Source organism: Ranitomeya variabilis, chromosome 3 (genome assembly GCF_051348905.1).
Source record: "Ranitomeya variabilis isolate aRanVar5 chromosome 3, aRanVar5.hap1, whole genome shotgun sequence".
Taxonomy (NCBI): domain Eukaryota; kingdom Metazoa; phylum Chordata; class Amphibia; order Anura; family Dendrobatidae; genus Ranitomeya; species Ranitomeya variabilis.
The window spans coordinates 573420959-573438654 of record NC_135234.1 but is presented as its reverse complement, the minus strand read 5'-3'; the positions used below and the strand labels follow the sequence as shown (position 1 = coordinate 573438654).

General features: G+C 42.8%; 1 protein-coding gene across 2 annotated transcripts in view; it reads right to left on the bottom strand.

Annotated features, from left to right (window-relative positions):
• The window catches only part of TBC1D4 (TBC1 domain family member 4), a 208737-nt gene that overhangs the window by 91532 nt on the left and 99509 nt on the right, over positions 1-17696 (bottom strand). For both annotated transcript variants that reach the window (XM_077297240.1, XM_077297242.1), the window contains one exon: positions 10471-11064. In XM_077297240.1, the coding sequence (XP_077153355.1) occupies positions 10471-11064 (594 nt within the window). The remainder of the gene's footprint in view (positions 1-10470; positions 11065-17696) is intronic.

Genomic DNA, 17696 nt, shown 5'->3' with positions numbered 1-17696 from the left:
CTGTTTTGTCTGCTGGTTACTGAACATGTCTTATAGGGGCAGTGAATGTTTTTCATTATTTGTGCGCAACTACTGTTGGCCCATGTGACCGCGTGTCCAATTCTCTTTTCTGGAATTGTGGGTTAGATTCCAATTTGTGATCATGTAGCTATATATCGCAGAGATACATCGGGTCCCCTGCAATTGGAATCAACAACCGTCACAATTCCTTTGTGTATGTAAAAAGGAATGTTTATATGTCTACTTATTGATACCAATAAAATGGATATAACTACTAAATTGCCCAACAATTTATTAGGATAGTGCTTATAATATATAATACTTATACTTGATAAGGTCTATTTCACTATCCCCATTTTTTTTGATTGGTCTCAGGTTTAGTTTTGTTGGTTTTTAACATCATTCTCACATTTTTGCTGTATCTACAGTATACATTTTTCCTGGATTTCATTAAAAATCTACAGTAGAAACAAAAGTCGCCACAAATAATCTTAATCTGGATTTACAAGGGCAGACATGGGAACCGATTACAAGCACTGAACGACAAAATTTGTCAGTCAGGGCTGGTTTAATGCCTTTTTACACAGCCCCCTGCAAACTGTATTGGGACCGCACAACTGATAAATGTGGTTATTCGTTCCCCATATACAGCATTCATAATGTCAGCAAAACACCCATTGCCTGTGGAGAGACACTGACAACGATGATCTTTGGGATGTATAAACAATCAGCCAACAACCGAGCGTTATTATGAACTCTAGTTCTGAATTATTGGTTCAGGTGAAGAGGCATTTATAAACCTATAGAAAATATGCACGAGTCAGACCTCAAAATACAAAAAATACCAAATTTTATTAAGAGACAAAAAAGTAACAAAAGACAGCAATGATGGTGATGTATACCAGTATAAATGACACCATAGATCTGAGGCACGTATTAGTACCAATATCCCTCTTGCCACACATACAAGTATCCCATATACTAACAACTTATTACGCCCAATGGCATGATACATATAGTATTATATCTCTAGTGTGGCATAGTAAAATACGTTTAGCAATAACAAACTACATTACCTCAGATCTGATGGTGCCAGGTCCCCTACGCGCGTTTCGGCAGCGTGAGCCTTCTTCCGGGGGAGTGGCATCATCAGATCACTAACCAGATTATATAGTGCTCCCGCCCAATCATATTTAATAAAAATGCTCAGCGTCATGAAGCCACCTCCTTATTGCGGCGCATGCTCCGACCGCCGCCACAAGACCCGAGTCCCTCACGGCGTCATCAGATGCCCACAAGAAGGCCCGCCCAGGCAATCACGTAAGCGCAGGACCCGATAGAGACGCCAGTGATCAACGCACAGCCAAGTAGCGAGGGGCGCGCACGCGCACAGAGGCGGCCACACACGGAGCAGAGCGACCATAATAAAACCAGGTAACAATAGCGCTCAATTCAAATTCTAACCCGAGCATCATAAATGAACAGCGGACAAACCGGATCCCATATATTACAATGGTGTATATATACATAAAATGGGTGCCATAAAAAATGCAGCAATAAACGTGCATAATGCACAAATAAATTCATATGAAACACACATAAAAAGTGCAAAGTGCCATAATTATAATGTGCAACCTACAACAAAATAACAAAAAATGCCAATATCCTAATATATATTGACACCAAATATATTCTATAAATATCATAGCAAATAAATATGCTATATATATATAAACGTGTTATTATATAAAGTGCAAAGCGCATAAAAACTACAGACATACTGACAAAATAAACAAATATATTGTACACAAATAAGTGGAGAACACTCTCAAAATATACAAATATTATATAAAAAGTGCATATTTATTATGAAGTGAATAAAATATGAGAATTCTTCCATTTTCGTCCGACTTCGATCACAACTCACAAGGGTCAAAAATCTTGGCAGAAACTAAAAAAATATAATAACAAAAACAGTTAAAGTCAACATAAAAAAGAAAAGGTTAAAATCCAATAAACCACACATTTAAAAACAGCAACCATGTTAAAGAAAAGGTGCAAAGCTCAGAGTTTCATTTAAGCCGTCAGGTTTCAAGGTGCGAAGTTCCCAAATCCAACGGGATTCTTTTTGGGCCAACATTTTACTCACATTCCCTCCCCGTGGATTTAAAGGGATACAATCTATCCCTTTTACCCTCAGACACGAAGGATCACTGGCATGAAATTGTTTAAAGTGCCTCGGGACACTTTTCAATAAGTCCAGATTATCTTCCTCCTTCCCAGCAATGATATCTCTCACATGTTCTCTGATTCGTATCTTCAGGGCTCTTGTTGTCAACCCTATATAGATTTTAATACATGTACAATACGCGTAATAAACTACCGCAGTGGTCGTACACGTTATTGTGTGTGTAATTTTGAAATTTCGTCCATCAGAAGATACAAATTCAGTTGCTGTGTCAACATTGGGGCATGCCACGCACTTCTCACATGGCTTGCAACCCCATGGGGATCTTGGCTGTTGTTTCTGTAGCCCAAATAGTGGTCGTTCTTTTGGGACATATAAACTCTTGACCAAAGTATCCCTTAAACTTTTCGATCTTCGCGCAGAGAGAGGGCTTCTGTGGCAAGTACTGTCTAAGCATCGGATCCGCCAATAAAACTGGCCAATGTTTTGCCACACTATCAGAAAGTTTACTCCATTGGGAGTTATAGGTTGTCACCAACCTTACCTGATTAGTTGCAGCTCTTTTCACAGATGAATATAGAAGTTGGTGGCGGTCCGTATTTCTAGCACGATTGTACGCTCTTTTTATACTTCTGCGACTGTAACCCCTCTCCAGGAATCTTGTTCTCATTTCCAGTGCACGAATTTCAAAATCCTCCATAGTGGAGCAAATTCTTCTGATCCGAAGAAATATAACATGAGACGGATCAGAAGAGCTAGCATGCAGAACAGCATTAACCGCAGTATCTTTACGAAAGGCATCGGAGATAAGGAGACTATTGGGGTCTCTTTTGACCAAAACATCGAGGAATTCAATCTGCTCATAACTATATTTATATGTTAAATGAATATTATAATAATTATTATTCAAAATCTGAAAAAAAGTTTGAAGCTCAGATGGTGTACCACGCCAGATCAAAAAAATGTCATCGATGTAACGGGTCCAAAAAATGACCCGCTCCATCGATGTACCCCGATCTGACGTGAATAGATCCCTCTCCCACAGCCCCAGGAACACATTTGCATACGAGGGCGCAAAAGCCGCCCCCATCCCAGTGCCCTGGAGCTGTAGGTAGAGGGATTCATTAAAAATAAAAAAATTATGAGTTAAAAGGAATTGTAAAAGACTTACCAAAAATTCGATTTCCTCCCTCGAAAAATTGGTCATGGTCAAAAAACTTGAAACCGCCCTCAAGCCATCATGGTGTCGGATGTTAGTATATAGTGACTCCACATCACAAGTCACTAAAAGCATGTCCTCATCTATATGTACTGAATCTATTTTTTTCAAAAAATCAGACGTGTCTCGAGTGAATGAGGGAATGGCTTCCACCAATGGCTTGAGGAACATGTCTATATATCTCCCGTTGCCCTCCGTAAGGCTGCCTATCCCAGAAATAATGGGCCTTCCGGGAGGATTTTTCTGATTTTTATGCACCTTTGGCAATAAATACAACGTTGGTATACGTGGATCCTTTACCAACAGGGTATCCCTTACCTCCACAGTAATGATTCCCCTCTCCTCAGCCCTCCATAGAATTTTGCGTAACTCCTCTTTATATGAGACAAGGGGATTGAAAGTTAATTTTTTGTAACAGACAGAGTCTCTCAACATCCGATATACCTCTGTCTCATATAAACTGGTGGGCCAGATTACCACATTCCCGCCCTTGTCCGCAGGTTTTATTAGGACATCTTTGATGTTACTCGGGACCTTTATAGATTGATGTTCTTTCTTTGTTAAATTGTCCTGCCAAACTATTGGTGGAATCCCCTCAAGCTCTTTTGTCACCAATTTAATAAAAATATCCACATTCGGACATAAGGACAGGTGAGGAAATTTTTTAGATTTCGGGCGGAGTGAGGGTGGTATCTTACCCAAAGATGGATTAATATGCTCTTCCGCAAGGTCCTCCAAATCCCTCAATGTAGCTTGTTCCTCAGGCAAAGGAAATAACTTTTGAATCTCTTCACTATGATGCCACTTTATGAACAATAATGATCTCCCGAACACATGCAGGTCCTTAATCACCGTGAAGGTGTCAAGCCGCGTGCTAGGTGAAAAAGTTAAACCTTTAGATAAAACCGATAGTTCTTCATTACTAAGCTCATAATTAAATAGGTTAATTACCTTTAATGCATCATTTCTGGAGTTAGGGATCTGCGGACGTTTATTTGTATCCACTTTTTGTTGTTTCTTCCTTTTACTATTCCCAAATCTCGTTTGAATAGAGTATTGGGTTCCGTCAGATCTCCCTCCAGAAGATGCCAAAGATGATACCGAAGAAGTTCTTCTGATATAACTCCCAGAGTTATTGAGCGCTATTGTTACCTGGTTTTATTATGGTCGCTCTGCTCCGTGTGTGGCCGCCTCTGTGCGCGTGCGCGCCCCTCGCTACTTGGCTGTGCGTTGCTCACTGGCGTCTCTATCGGGTCCTGCGCTCACGTGATTGCCTGGGCGGGCCTTCGTGTGGGCGTGGGCATCTGATGACGCCGTGAGGGACTCGGGTCTTGTGGCGGCGGTCGGAGCATGCGCCGCAATAAGGAGGTGGCTTCATGACGCTGAGCATTTTTATTAAATATGATTGGGCGGGAGCACTATATAATCTGGTTAGTGATCTGATGATGCCACTCCCCCGGAAGAAGGCTCACGCTGCCGAAATGCGCGTAGGGGACCTGGCACCATCAGATCTGAGGTAATGTAGTTTGTTATTGCTAAACGTATTTTACTATGCCACACTAGAGATATAATACTATATGTATCATGCCATTGGGCGTAATAAGTTGTTAGTATATGGGATACTTGTATGTGTGGCAAGAGGGATATTGGTACTAATACGTGCCTCAGATCTATGGTGTCATTTATACTGGTATACATCACCATCATTGCTGTCTTTTGTTACTTTTTTGTCTCTTAATAAAATTTGGTATTTTTTGTATTTTGAGGTCTGACTCGTGCATATTTTCTATAGGTTTATATATTTATTTGTACGGGACCGTTGTGGTTGTAACATCTCCTGAAAGGCACAGGGGTTAATGTTTGTATTGAACCTGTGGTTTTGTTTGTCTCATTGGTTAACAGTATTTTGCTGTGTATTTTCACAGAGTGTCTTTTGACAAACAATGGATTATAGAAACCGAGACACGACCTGGCAGATACAAGCTGCTTCGGTCTTTGATGGTGCAGGTACCAGTGCAGCAACCAACAGTAATGAAGAGGTTAAAAATTTGCAAGCACAGTTAAAACGTCTGGTATATAAACGTACCAAGCTATGGTGGAATAGAACGTTCCTTGAGAATTATTTGAAAAAGAAATTGATCCCTAGGGGATTAAGGATCCAGGTTTTCCCCTCATTTCCAGTGCATGATGAAAATTTCATTACCAAGTGGGAGGAAGTGTGTACTGCATCATCGTTTCAGTTTATGGAATTATTGATTGAACTAAATAAAAAATCTGTAACTGGTTTGGAGTCGGAGATCGATGAGTCTTATGGAAATTTGAAAAAACTGATATCTGCAGAATCTCTGTCCAGCTTCAATTTGAGTATGGATAAAAATTCAGATGAATGGGAAGCACAGATAAAAATAGTGCAGGCTAAGAAGGTGTCCCGCGACAATGCTGATTTCCAACAAGGCACTGTATATAGATGGAGAAGGAAAAACTCTGGGAGTTATATCAGAAGAACTTCTTCGGTATCATCTTTGGCATCTTCTGGAGGGAGATCTGACGGAACCCAATACTCTATACAAACGAGATTTGGGAATAGTAAAAGGAAGAAAGAACAAAAAGTGGATACAAATAAACGTCCGCAGATCCCTAACTCCAGAAATGATGCATTAAAGGTAATTAACCTATCTAATTATGAGCTTAGTAATGAAGAACTATCGGTTTTATCTAAAGGTTTAACTTTTTCACCTAGTACGCGGCTTGACACCTTCACGGTGATTAAGGACCTGCATGTGTTCGGGAGATCATTATTGTTCATAAAGTGGCATCATAGTGAAGAGATTCAAAAGTTATTTCCTTTGCCTGAGGAACAAGCTACATTGAGGGATTTGGAGGACCTGGTGGAAGAGCATATTAATCCATCTTTGGGTAAGATACCACCCTCACTCCGCCCGAAATCTAAAAAATGTCCTCCCCTGTCCTTATGTCCGAATGTGGATATTTTTATTAAATTGGTGACAAAAGAGCTTGAGGGGATTCCACCAATAGTTTGGCAGGACAATTTAACAAAGAAAGAACATCAATCTATAAAGGTCCTGAGTAACCTCAAAGATGTCCTAATAACACCTGCGGACAAGGGCTGGAATGTGGTAATCTGACCCACCAGTTTATATGAGACAGAGGTATATCGGATGTTGAGAGACTCTGTCTGTTACAAAAAATTAACTTTCAATCCCCTTGTCTCATATAAAGAGGAGTTACGCAAAATTCTATGGAGGGCTGAGGAGAGGGGAATCATTACTGTGGAGGTACGGGATACCCTGTTGGTAAAGGATCCACGTATACCAACGTTGTATTTATTGCCAAAGGTGCATAAAAATCAGAAAAATCCTCCCGGAAGGCCCATTATTTCTGGGATAGGCAGCCTTACGGAGGGCATCGGGAGATATATAGACATGTTCCTCAAGCCATTGGTGGAAGCCATTCCCTCATTCACTCGAGACACGTCTGATTTTTTGAAAAAAATAGATTCAGTACATATAGATGAGGACATGCATTTAGTGACTTGTGACGTGGAGTCACTATATACTAACATCCGACACCACGATGGCTTGAGGGCGGTTTCGAGTTTTTTGACCATCACCAATTTTTCGAGGGAGGAAATCGAGTTTTTGGTAAGTCTTTTACAATTCCTTTTAACTCATAATTTTTTTATTTTTAATGACTCCCTCTACCTACAGCTCCAGGGCACTGCGATGGGGGCGGCTTGTGCGCCCTCGTATGCAAATGTGTTCCTGGGGCTGTGGGAGAGGGATCTATTCACGTCGGATCGGGGTACATCGATGGAGCGGGACATTTTTTGGACCCGCTACATCGATGACATTTTTTTGATCTGGCGTGGTACACCAGCTAAGCTTTAAACTTTTTTTCAGATTTTGAATAATTATTAAAATATTCATTTAACATATAAATATAGTTATGAGCAGATTGAATTCCTCGATGTTTTGGTCAAAAGAGACCCCAATGGTCTCCTTATCTCCGATGCCTTTCGTAAAGATACTGCGGTTAATGCTGTTCTGCATGCTAGCTCTTCTGATCCGTCTCATGTAATTAATGCAGTGCCATACGACCAATTTCTTCGGATCAGAAGAATTTGCTCCACTATGGAGGATTTTGAAAATCGTGCACTGGAAATGAGAACAAGATTCCTGGAGAGGGGTTACAGTCGCAGAAGTATAAAAAGAGCGTACAATCGTGCTAGAAATACGGACCGCCACCAACTTCTATATTCATCTGTGAAAAGAGCTGCAACTAATCAGGTAAGGTTGGTGACAACCTATAACTCCCAATGGAGTAAACTTTCTGATAGTGTGGCAAAACATTGGCCAGTTTTATTGGCGGATCCGGTGCTTAGACAGTACTTGCTACAGAAGCCCTCTCTCACTGCGCGAAGATCGAAAAGTTTAAGGGATACTTTGGTCAAGAGTTTATATGTCCCAAAAGAACGACCACTATTTGGGCTACAGAAACAACAGCCAAGATCCCCATGGGGTTGCAAACCATGTGGGAAGTGCGTGGCGTGCCCCAATGTTGACACAGCAACTGAATTCGTATCTTCTGATGGACGAAATTTCAAAATTACACACACAATAACGTGTACGACCACTGCGGTAGTTTATTACGCGTATTGTACATGTATTAAAATCTATATAGGGTTGACAACAAGAGCCCTGAAGATACGAATCAGAGAACATGTGAGAGATATCATTGCTGGGAAGGAGGAAGATAATCTGGACTTATTGAAAAGTGTCCCGAGGCACTTTAAACAATTTCATGCCAGTGATCCTTCGTGTCTGAGGGTAAAGGGGATAGATTGTATCCCTTTAAATCCACGGGGAGGGAATGTGAGTAAAATGTTGGCCCAAAAAGAATCCCGTTGGATTTGGGAACTTCGCACCTTGAAACCTGACGGCTTAAATGAAACTCTGAGCTTTGCACCTTTTCTTTGACATGGTTGCTGTTTTTAAATGTGTGGTTTATTGGATTTTAACCTTTTCTTTTTTATGTTGACTTTAACTGTTTTTGTTATTATATTTTTTTAGTTTCTGCCAAGATTTTTGACCCTTGTGAGTTGTGATCGAAGTCGGACGAAAATGGAAGAATTCTCATATTGTATTCACTTCATAATAAATATGCACTTTTTATATAATATTTGTATATTTTGAGAGAGTGTTCTCCACTTATTTGTGTACAATATATTTGTTTATTTTGTCAGTATGTCTGTAGTTTTTATGCGCTTTGCACTTTATATAATAACACGTTTATATATATATAGCATATTTATTTGCTATGATATTTATAGAATATATTTGGTGTCAATATATATTAGGATATTGGCATTTTTTGTTATTTTGTTGTAGGTTGCACATTATAATTATGGCACTTTGCACTTTTTATGTGTGTTTCATATGAATTTATTCGTGCATTATGCACGTTTATTGCTGCATTTTTTATGGCACCCATTTTATGTATATATACACCATTGTAATATATGGGATCCGGTTTGTCTGCTGTTCATTTATGATGCTCGGGTTAGAATTTGAATTGAGCGCTATTGTTACCTGGTTTTATTATGGTCGCTCTGCTCCGTGTGTGGCCGCCTCTGTGCGCGTGCGCGCCCCTCGCTACTTGGCTGTGCGTTGATCACTGGCGTCTCTATCGGGTCCTGCGCTCACGTGATTGCCTGGGCGGGCCTTCTTGTGGGCATCTGATGACGCCGTGAGGGACTCGGGTCTTGTGGCGGCGGTCGGAGCATGCGCCGCAATAAGGAGGTGGCTTCATGACGCTGAGCATTTTTATTAAATATGATTGGGCGGGAGCACTATATAATCTGGTTAGTGATCTGATGATGCCACTCCCCCGGAAAAAGGCTCACGCTGCCGAAACGCGCGTAGGGGACCTGGCACCATCAGATCTGAGGTAATGTAGTTTGTTATTGCTAAACATATTTTACTATGCCACACTAGAGATATAATACTATATGTATCATGCCATTGGGCGTAATAAGTTGTTAGTATATGGGATACTTGTATGTGTGGCAAGAGGGATATTGGTACTAATACGTGCCTCAGATCTATGGTGTCATTTATACTGGTATACATCACCATCATTGCTGTCTTTTGTTACTTTTTTGTCTCTTAATAAAATTTGGTATTTTTTGTATTTTGAGGTCTGACTCGTGCATATTTTCTATAGGTTTATATATTTATTTGTATGGGACCGTTGTGGTTGTAACATCTCCTGACGGGCACAGGGGTTAATGTTTGTATTGAACCTGTGGTTTTGTTTGTCTCATTGGTGAAGAGGCATTTAGAAGAGTTTAGAAGAACACTGATAAAGAATATACCATGCCATAGATTCACCGTCAGCTCATTCAGAAGCTAGCTGTGTAGTGTGATACATAGAGGTTGTAAAGCCAACAATTTGAATATGAACCTATTGAAAAAAATATTTTTAGCCAAAAAGGCGTGCACTTTGGAAAAAAATGATTCTCCATTACAAAAGGTGTCCAATGGCTTTATGTTATAGGTCCTACAACAATGACCTGATCCTAGAACGCTGCGGCTACTGTCATTTCAGCTCAACAAGGAGAGACCTCCAGAAGAAGACCTTTATTTAAACAGATTTTTCACTCCCTTCTATTGCGTACACTTCAAAATGAACCTTTGCAGGCTAATTTGCTTCATTATGCCCTGATATATTTGTGGTGAAACACATACTATTTGGATGGTTCAAAATGCCTAGGGCAACACAAAACCCAGTCTACAAGGCACCACAGCAACTTGGCCCTAGAAACCAAATATAGCTTGTTATACCTCCACCCATTATCTAATGCATGGACCAAGAAGATGAAGTCAGCAGAATACATGAAATTACTATTTCTTGGACATGTAAGAATGAGCCTGTGGTGCTACTGTTTGGTGGTTGATGAACAAAACCAAGAACATGAAGCAATACAATGTTTAAAATGCTGAAACAGAGAACCTCCAGGGAGTTATTCTAGATTTGTACATACCTGAAAGAGCATTGTTCTGTTCTTCTCAGAGTCAGAGGGTTGCACATGGCTTGGTGCACTTGCATGTCTTCTTCTTGACTGTACTTTTCCATCATAACCCTTCTTCTGAATAGTCACACTACTACATCGAGACCTAAACTCCTGCTGGTCATCAAAGCCTGAGTCTTCAAGTATCCTCTCCGGAAAAGATACCCGCATACCAGCAAGATTGTTCTGGCTACCTACTGTAAATATCCCTGAATGGTTCCTGGAGGCAGAATTGGCATTAGAGTCAGTGTCCAGATCCTGAAATGTACTATCAGATGGAGAGAGTGGAAAGTTAGTCTCAGCCAAGGTGAGGTCACAGCTCGAGTCCACACTCTGTTGCTCGCTCAGCAGTTTCAGACGCTGACGTTCGTGTAGAGAGAATTTCTCGATACAGTCATCAATAAGTGTTGAAGGGGCATTTTTATGGGCAATTACCACCTTCCCACAATATAAAACCTCAAACTTCTGTGAATTATAAAAGGCATCTTCACTGTCTTTGTTGGGCTTTGAGTCTTCCTTCAGGGCAACCTTGGAAACCTGACGAATGCTACTGATGACTGTGGAAACCTGAATAGAAAGAAAGCACAAGAATTAGGCATGTGTATAGATATTTTACCTATTACTTAGCGGAGGTCATCTTGTTACTGATCCCTAACATTAGGGATTTCCTTATCTGTCCCTTAACAAACAAGACATAATATCTGAGACTAGGATATACAACAGTGTCGGATGATTTTTGGCATGTGGATTTTCCCTTTCTTGATAGAATGCTAATCCAGTTTTGAAGTGAACAGGACATTGCTCACATTGCTAACAGGCTGGCTATTTAGATTCCTCAGGTCTTCTGCTCATGACCCAGCTGACATTAAACTAAGGGCAAGGAAGGGCCAGAGAGCTTGGCAATATACAAACCAGCCTCTTACAGTGTATTTAGACCAGCAGATATTGTTCCGATAATGAATGCTGAAGTAAGGAGAAATAGCTTGCTGTTAATGGGGCTATCCCAAGTTTCATGGCGTAGCTCACTTCTGCAACAGAAATGAGCAGTGACGATGGTGGTTATGGGCCCACACACCCGTTGAGATGTGTACAATCGGTAGTTATCATGTATGTATCTTATTCTAATGTGCACAAAACCTACTGATTGTGCACGTGTCTCAAAGCTCACAATGTCATCAACACTCACTTACAATGTGGGGTTCCTCCTTATCAACCATAACTAATGCAATTTTTCTAACATATCTCTGAAACAAGTGAAAAGACTACGGTCTTCATAGACATGTGACTACAGAAGGTGAAGGTTGTACATTGTGTCTTCATATTACCCAGTACACTCGGACAGGATATTACGTTTCCTACAGTTAAAATTAAATGGGTTGCCAACTTAAAAACATATATATTTCTCCATCCAAGTCAGGTCACAAAGACTGTACAAAACAGCGACCTGACTGCAACATTTAAGATATGCTAAAGAAATTTATAGGGTTGAACGTTAGTTTCATTCATCTGAATGGGTTGGTTAGACAGAAAACACTTAGACATCTGGAAACCCATCATATGAATGAAACAATAACAAACTTCTGCAATAAATCTACATTATGTAAAAAATCCTTAGGCCTTCTTCCCATGTAGCATAAACACAACATTTTTTATTTGCAGAAAATCCATTGCATTCAACAGTTAAATCAAACAGGAAGTAATTTCATGAAAACTCATGACTACTGTCAGCAGGAAAACTACAGACAGTGTCAGGTTGGTAGTATTACACTGATTAAAATGATAACTGGGGTGAAGAAATGTGGTTAAGGCCATGTGCACACGTTCAGTATTTTTCGCGTTTTTTTCACGTTTTTTCGCTATAAAAACGTGATAAAAACGCGAAAAAAACGCTAACATATGCCTTTTATTATTTACAGTGTATTCCGCATTTCTTGTGCAAATATTGCATTTTTTTCTGCGGAAAAATCGCATCGCGGAAAAGAAAGCAACATGTTCATTAAAAATGCGGAATTGCGGGGATTCCGCACACCTAGGAGTGCATTGATCTGTATACTTTCCGCACGGGGCTGTGCACACCATGCGAGAAGTAAGCAGATTATGTGCGGTTGGTACCCAGGGTGGAGGAGAGGAGACTCTCCTCCACGGACTGGGCACCATATAATTGGTCCAAAAAAAAGAAATAAAATAAAAAATAGTGATATACTCACCTTCGATGTCTTCCCGCCTCTCCGGTGCATGCTGCCGCTTCGGTTCCTATAGCTGGTGTGCGGTGAAGGACCTGCGATGACGTCGCGGTCCTGTGATTGGTCGCGAGACCGGTCATGTGACCGCTCACGTGACCGCGACGTCATGGAAGGTCCTGCGCACACACACCAGCTATAGGAACGGACGCCGCTGAGGAGATCAGCTGTCTGCAGGTGAGTATAAGCATTTTTTAATTTTTTTTATTATTTTTAAACATTCTATCTTTTACTATAGATGCTGCATAAGCAGCATCTATAGTAAAAAGTTGGTCACACTTGTCAAACAGTATGTTTGACAAGTGTGACCAACTTGTCAGTCAGTTTTCCAAGCAATGCTACAGATCGCTTGGAAAACTTTAGCATTCTGCAAGCTAATTACGCTTGCAGAATGCTAAAAAACCCGCGAAAAAAACGGAAAAAAAACGCAAAAAAAAAATGCGGATTTCTTGCAGAAAATTTCCGGTTTTCTTCAGGAAATTTCTGCAAGAAATCCGGACGTGTGCACATACCCTAAACGTTCTCAGCTAATGATATGCCTGAACTCTGGAGTCGGACTGTAGGCAGAGTCTTATCTTCTTTCTCTAAGCCAGAGAAACCAAGGAAAGACCTGCCCACAGGCCGCCCCAAAGCACAAACAGTCTGTCCCTATGATGAAGAACATGTTTGTGCGTGGGGCGGCCTGTGGGCAGGTCTTTCCTTGGTTTCTCTGGCTTAGAGAAAGAAGATAAGACTCTGCCTACAGTCCTGCCCCGAAGCACGAGCATCTCATTAACTGAAAATTTCTAACACTGATTTCACAAGAGCCATACGATGGATTTCTTCACCCCAGGTATCATTTTAATCAGTATTACAGAGCCAACCTGACATTGTAGTTTACTTAGCAAAATCCTGCTGACAGGTTCGCTTTAGGGTAGGTGCACACGCTCTGGAATCAGCAGCGCTTCGGACACAGCACATGTCCGCTACGTCTAAAGAACTGCCGCTTATTGAACGTAGGTGACTCCACATGTGATTAGAGAACCGTGCAGAATGGTTGTATCCAATACATTGTATGGGTGACATTTATCTTGCAGAAACTCGCATCTCCGCAAGATAAGCTGACATGCCGCGGTCTAGAAAGACGCGCCACATGTCCTTTTCCGCAGGTAAGCCGCAGGAGTTGGTGCACGCATAGTGGACATGGGATTTCTTGAAATCCCTTCCACTATGCTGTAACACTGTGGACACTGTGGGTTTGACGCTGCGCAAGCGCGCGATGTTTACAGACTGTGTGCACATACTGTTAAAGACTGTTGAACATTTTGGTGCGTTTTTTTTTTTTTTTTTTACAGGCTTTTATGGGGAGCCTAAAAAAATGCAGTTGCTTTTTAAAGACCAGATTCCCAGCTTTACTGCAGTAGAAAAAAATGCATGAAAAAAAACAGCTTCAAATCTGCAGCAAAAACTCATAAAAAAGGGGAGAAAACGCATTAAAAAAACACAATAATCAGAGCAGATTGATATTATGTAGCAGTCACCTGAAGAGAAAATGTAACCCTCCACAAAAAAGCAGCATTTTTTCATCTGATAACTCGGTAAAGGATGTGCTGTGACAAATGTGAATTCTGCTGAACTGTAATCACTGCATCCTTTGTAGCTTTACAGCCTCATGTCCAGTATTTTTCCTAAGAAGTATGATTACTGAAATCTGTGAGTCACATGTACCCTGGGTCATACTAATCCGCTGTCCACCGTAAAGCTAATAATAAACGCAACAACGTTAATTGCAGATTAGTTTTTTCTTTGGCACTACAACAATTGCCTCTGAGCACTACTTTTATTTGAGTACTTTTTGACAGTGATTTGGGTGAATTATAGCATTTTGCAGGTGATCAGACAATCCATGATCCGGAAGTAGCAGCGATTTGGACACAGTGCATGTTCGCTGCGTCCAGAGTGCTGCCTGCCAATGAACACAGGTAAATCCGCATGTGCTCACTAAACCGCGCGGATTCAACGCATCCAATACATCCTATTGGTGAAGAGAATGTCAGCATGTCAATTTCTCTTCTCTGCAAGGGAAATTGACATGCGGTGTGGAAAGACGCACGGATATCAGTCTCCGCGGGCGTCTGTGGATGCATCGTGGACATGGGATTTTTTGAAATCCCATCCACTATGCTGTAATAGCTGGCAGCTGCGGGTTTGATGCTGCACAAGTACGCAGTGCAGTAGCGTAGCTACCGGGGGGGCAGAGGGGGCCATCGTCCCGGGCCTGGTGCTCTGTGGGGGCCCACCCGGAGCTACGCTACTGTAACTGCATCGGCGCTCTGCCGCTATGGGGCCCCTGAGCAGGCGGGGGGCCCGGTGCCAGCAGTGGGCCCCCTGCCCATTATCGCAAGGTGAGCTGTATTGGGGGGGCGCTGCCTTATATACAGGATCTGCCTATTGGGGGGGTGCTGCCTTATATACAGGATCTGCCTATTGGGGGGGGGGGTGCTGCCTTATATACAGGATCTGCCTATTGGGGGGGGGGGGTGCTGCCTTATATACAGGATCTGCCTATTAAGGAGTGCTGCCTTATATCCAGGATCTGGCTATGGGGTGGTGCTGCCTTATATACAGGATCTGCCTTTGGGGGTGGGGGTGCTGCCTTATACACAGGATCTGCCTATTGGGGGGGTGCTGCCTTATATACAGGATCTGCCTATTGGGGGGTGCTGCCTTATATACAGGATCTGCCTATTGGGGGGGGTGCTGCCTTATATACAGGATCTGCCTATTGGGGGGTGCTGCCTTATATACAGGATCTGCCTATTAGGGGGGTGCTGCCTTATATACAGGATCTGCCTATTGGGGGGTGCTGCCTTATATACGGGATCTGCCTATTGGGGGGGTGCTGCCTTATATACAGCAGGCATGTCAAACACGCGTCCCGAGGGCCGCATGCGGCCCTTTACAGGCATATCTGCGGCCCTCACAAAAGTCTCAAACTTTGTCTCTAAACACAAAGTTTGAGACTTTTGTGCGGGCCGCAGATGCTCAAAACTTCACGATCAGCACTTCCGGCTCTTCATTCATTGGCCCATATCCCTGCATATGACCTGCTTACGTGATCAGCAGCCGACCAACTAGCTCCGTGTCAATCCATGACGCGTGTACTTTGGTCGGCTGCTGATCACGTAAGCAGGTCATATACAGGGATATGGGCCAATGAATGACGACCCGGAAGTGCTGATCGTGAGTTTTGTACATCTGCGGCTCGTGTGGCTGCTGATCACCTAAGTCAGTTTTGTTGTGAGCGGAGGAAGAGTCGTGGCTGAGAGTGACTGGGATACTGTGACCGTGCTGAGGAAGAAGGGACCCACTGCCGCACAGGCAAAGTCCAAGCAAGTGAGTGGCCCTCCTGTATGTAACCATTAAAAACTAAAGAGAGGGGTGAGCACTCAGATTATAAATAATTGTGATGCAAATGGAGAGCTGTTACTCTATGAACTGGTGGAACACCATCTGTATGTAACCTGCCATTGGTGCTGTTAGCGTAGCTACTGGGGGGGCAGAGGAGGCCATCGTCCCAGGCCCTGTCACATGAAGGGGCCCACTGGGAGCCAGGGCCACTTCTGTGACGAGGCAGAACACCGCATAGGAGCAGAGCAGTATAATGTCTGCTCCCGTCTGACGGAGACTGCAGGCTGCTAGCACAGTGGCCGGCTGCAGTCTCCCCCCTGCAGTGAATGGTTTCGCCCGTCTGACCTGATCATGAAGCATTTCCTATGGCTGCAGTTTTCCTCACTCTGTGCACGCTGGGATTGGCTCAGGCACGCTGGGTCCTAGTGCCCACCTTGCATTACACTTACACTTCCTGGTCCTGCCTGCAGTGCAAACGTTATCAGTAAGTGCTGGGGATGGAACATTTTAGGTTTATTAAATTCAGGTTTGTCACTGAGAGCGTTGGGGTATTGTGGGGGCTGAAAGTGAGTGAGGGGGGACAGGGTACTGGGGGGGGGGGGTGAATGTGAGACGATGGGGGTATTGTGGGGGCAGAAGGTGGGTGAGGTGGGACAGGGCACTGAGGGGGTGGATGTGAGTTGATGGGGGTATTGGGACTGAAGTGGGGGAGGGGGGACAGGTCACTGGGGGCTGAATATTATGTTTAGTTCTGATATTATATGTACTCCATCACATAATATTTGCTGTCTGGGGAGCCTGGAGATGGGGGGAGGCTGGAGATGGGGGGGTCGGGGCCTTTTGATACGTACCACCTGGGCCTTTTATGAGTATTAGTATAAGGAGCCCCCATACAGTAACCAAGAGCTGCATCACATTTACAGCACCACTCCAGCATTATTTTGTATTTCATTGCTGGAGCTGTGCTGAAATCCGCGTCCCCTGCCCCCTGTCTGATACCTTCTGGCGTTTTCATATGTTTTAGTCTCTGCTTGGCTCCGTCTCCTGCAGTTTGTGGCCTGTCCAAGGCTCCAGTGTTTCATGGAGCAGCGCAGAGGTCACTAATCAGTGTGAGTCTGTGGGAGCCTCGTTCTGGCCTCTCTCTCACTGTCAGGCTGTGTGCACACGGTGCGGATTGGCCGCTGCGGACTCGCAGCAGTTTTCCGTCTGGTTTACAGTACCATGTAAACCTATGGAAAACCAAATCCGCAGTGCACATGGTGCGGAAACTACCGCGCGGAAACGCTGCGTTGTATTTTCCGCAGCATGTCAATTCTTTTTGCGGATTCCGCAGCGTTTTACACCAGCTCCACAATAGGAATCCACAGGTGGTAAAACGCAGGTGAAATCCGGACTAAAACACAGGAAATCCCCACACGAATCTGCAATAAGTGGACATAGCCTCATAGTCTTACATTGAGCGCTTGTGACATAGCATATCAAGTGCTTCCTTGCAAAACTAAGCTTATGGAAGTCGCAGTTGTCAAATGAAAATTTAGTTCATTTTCCTACGTGCAAAGAGTTAAAAAA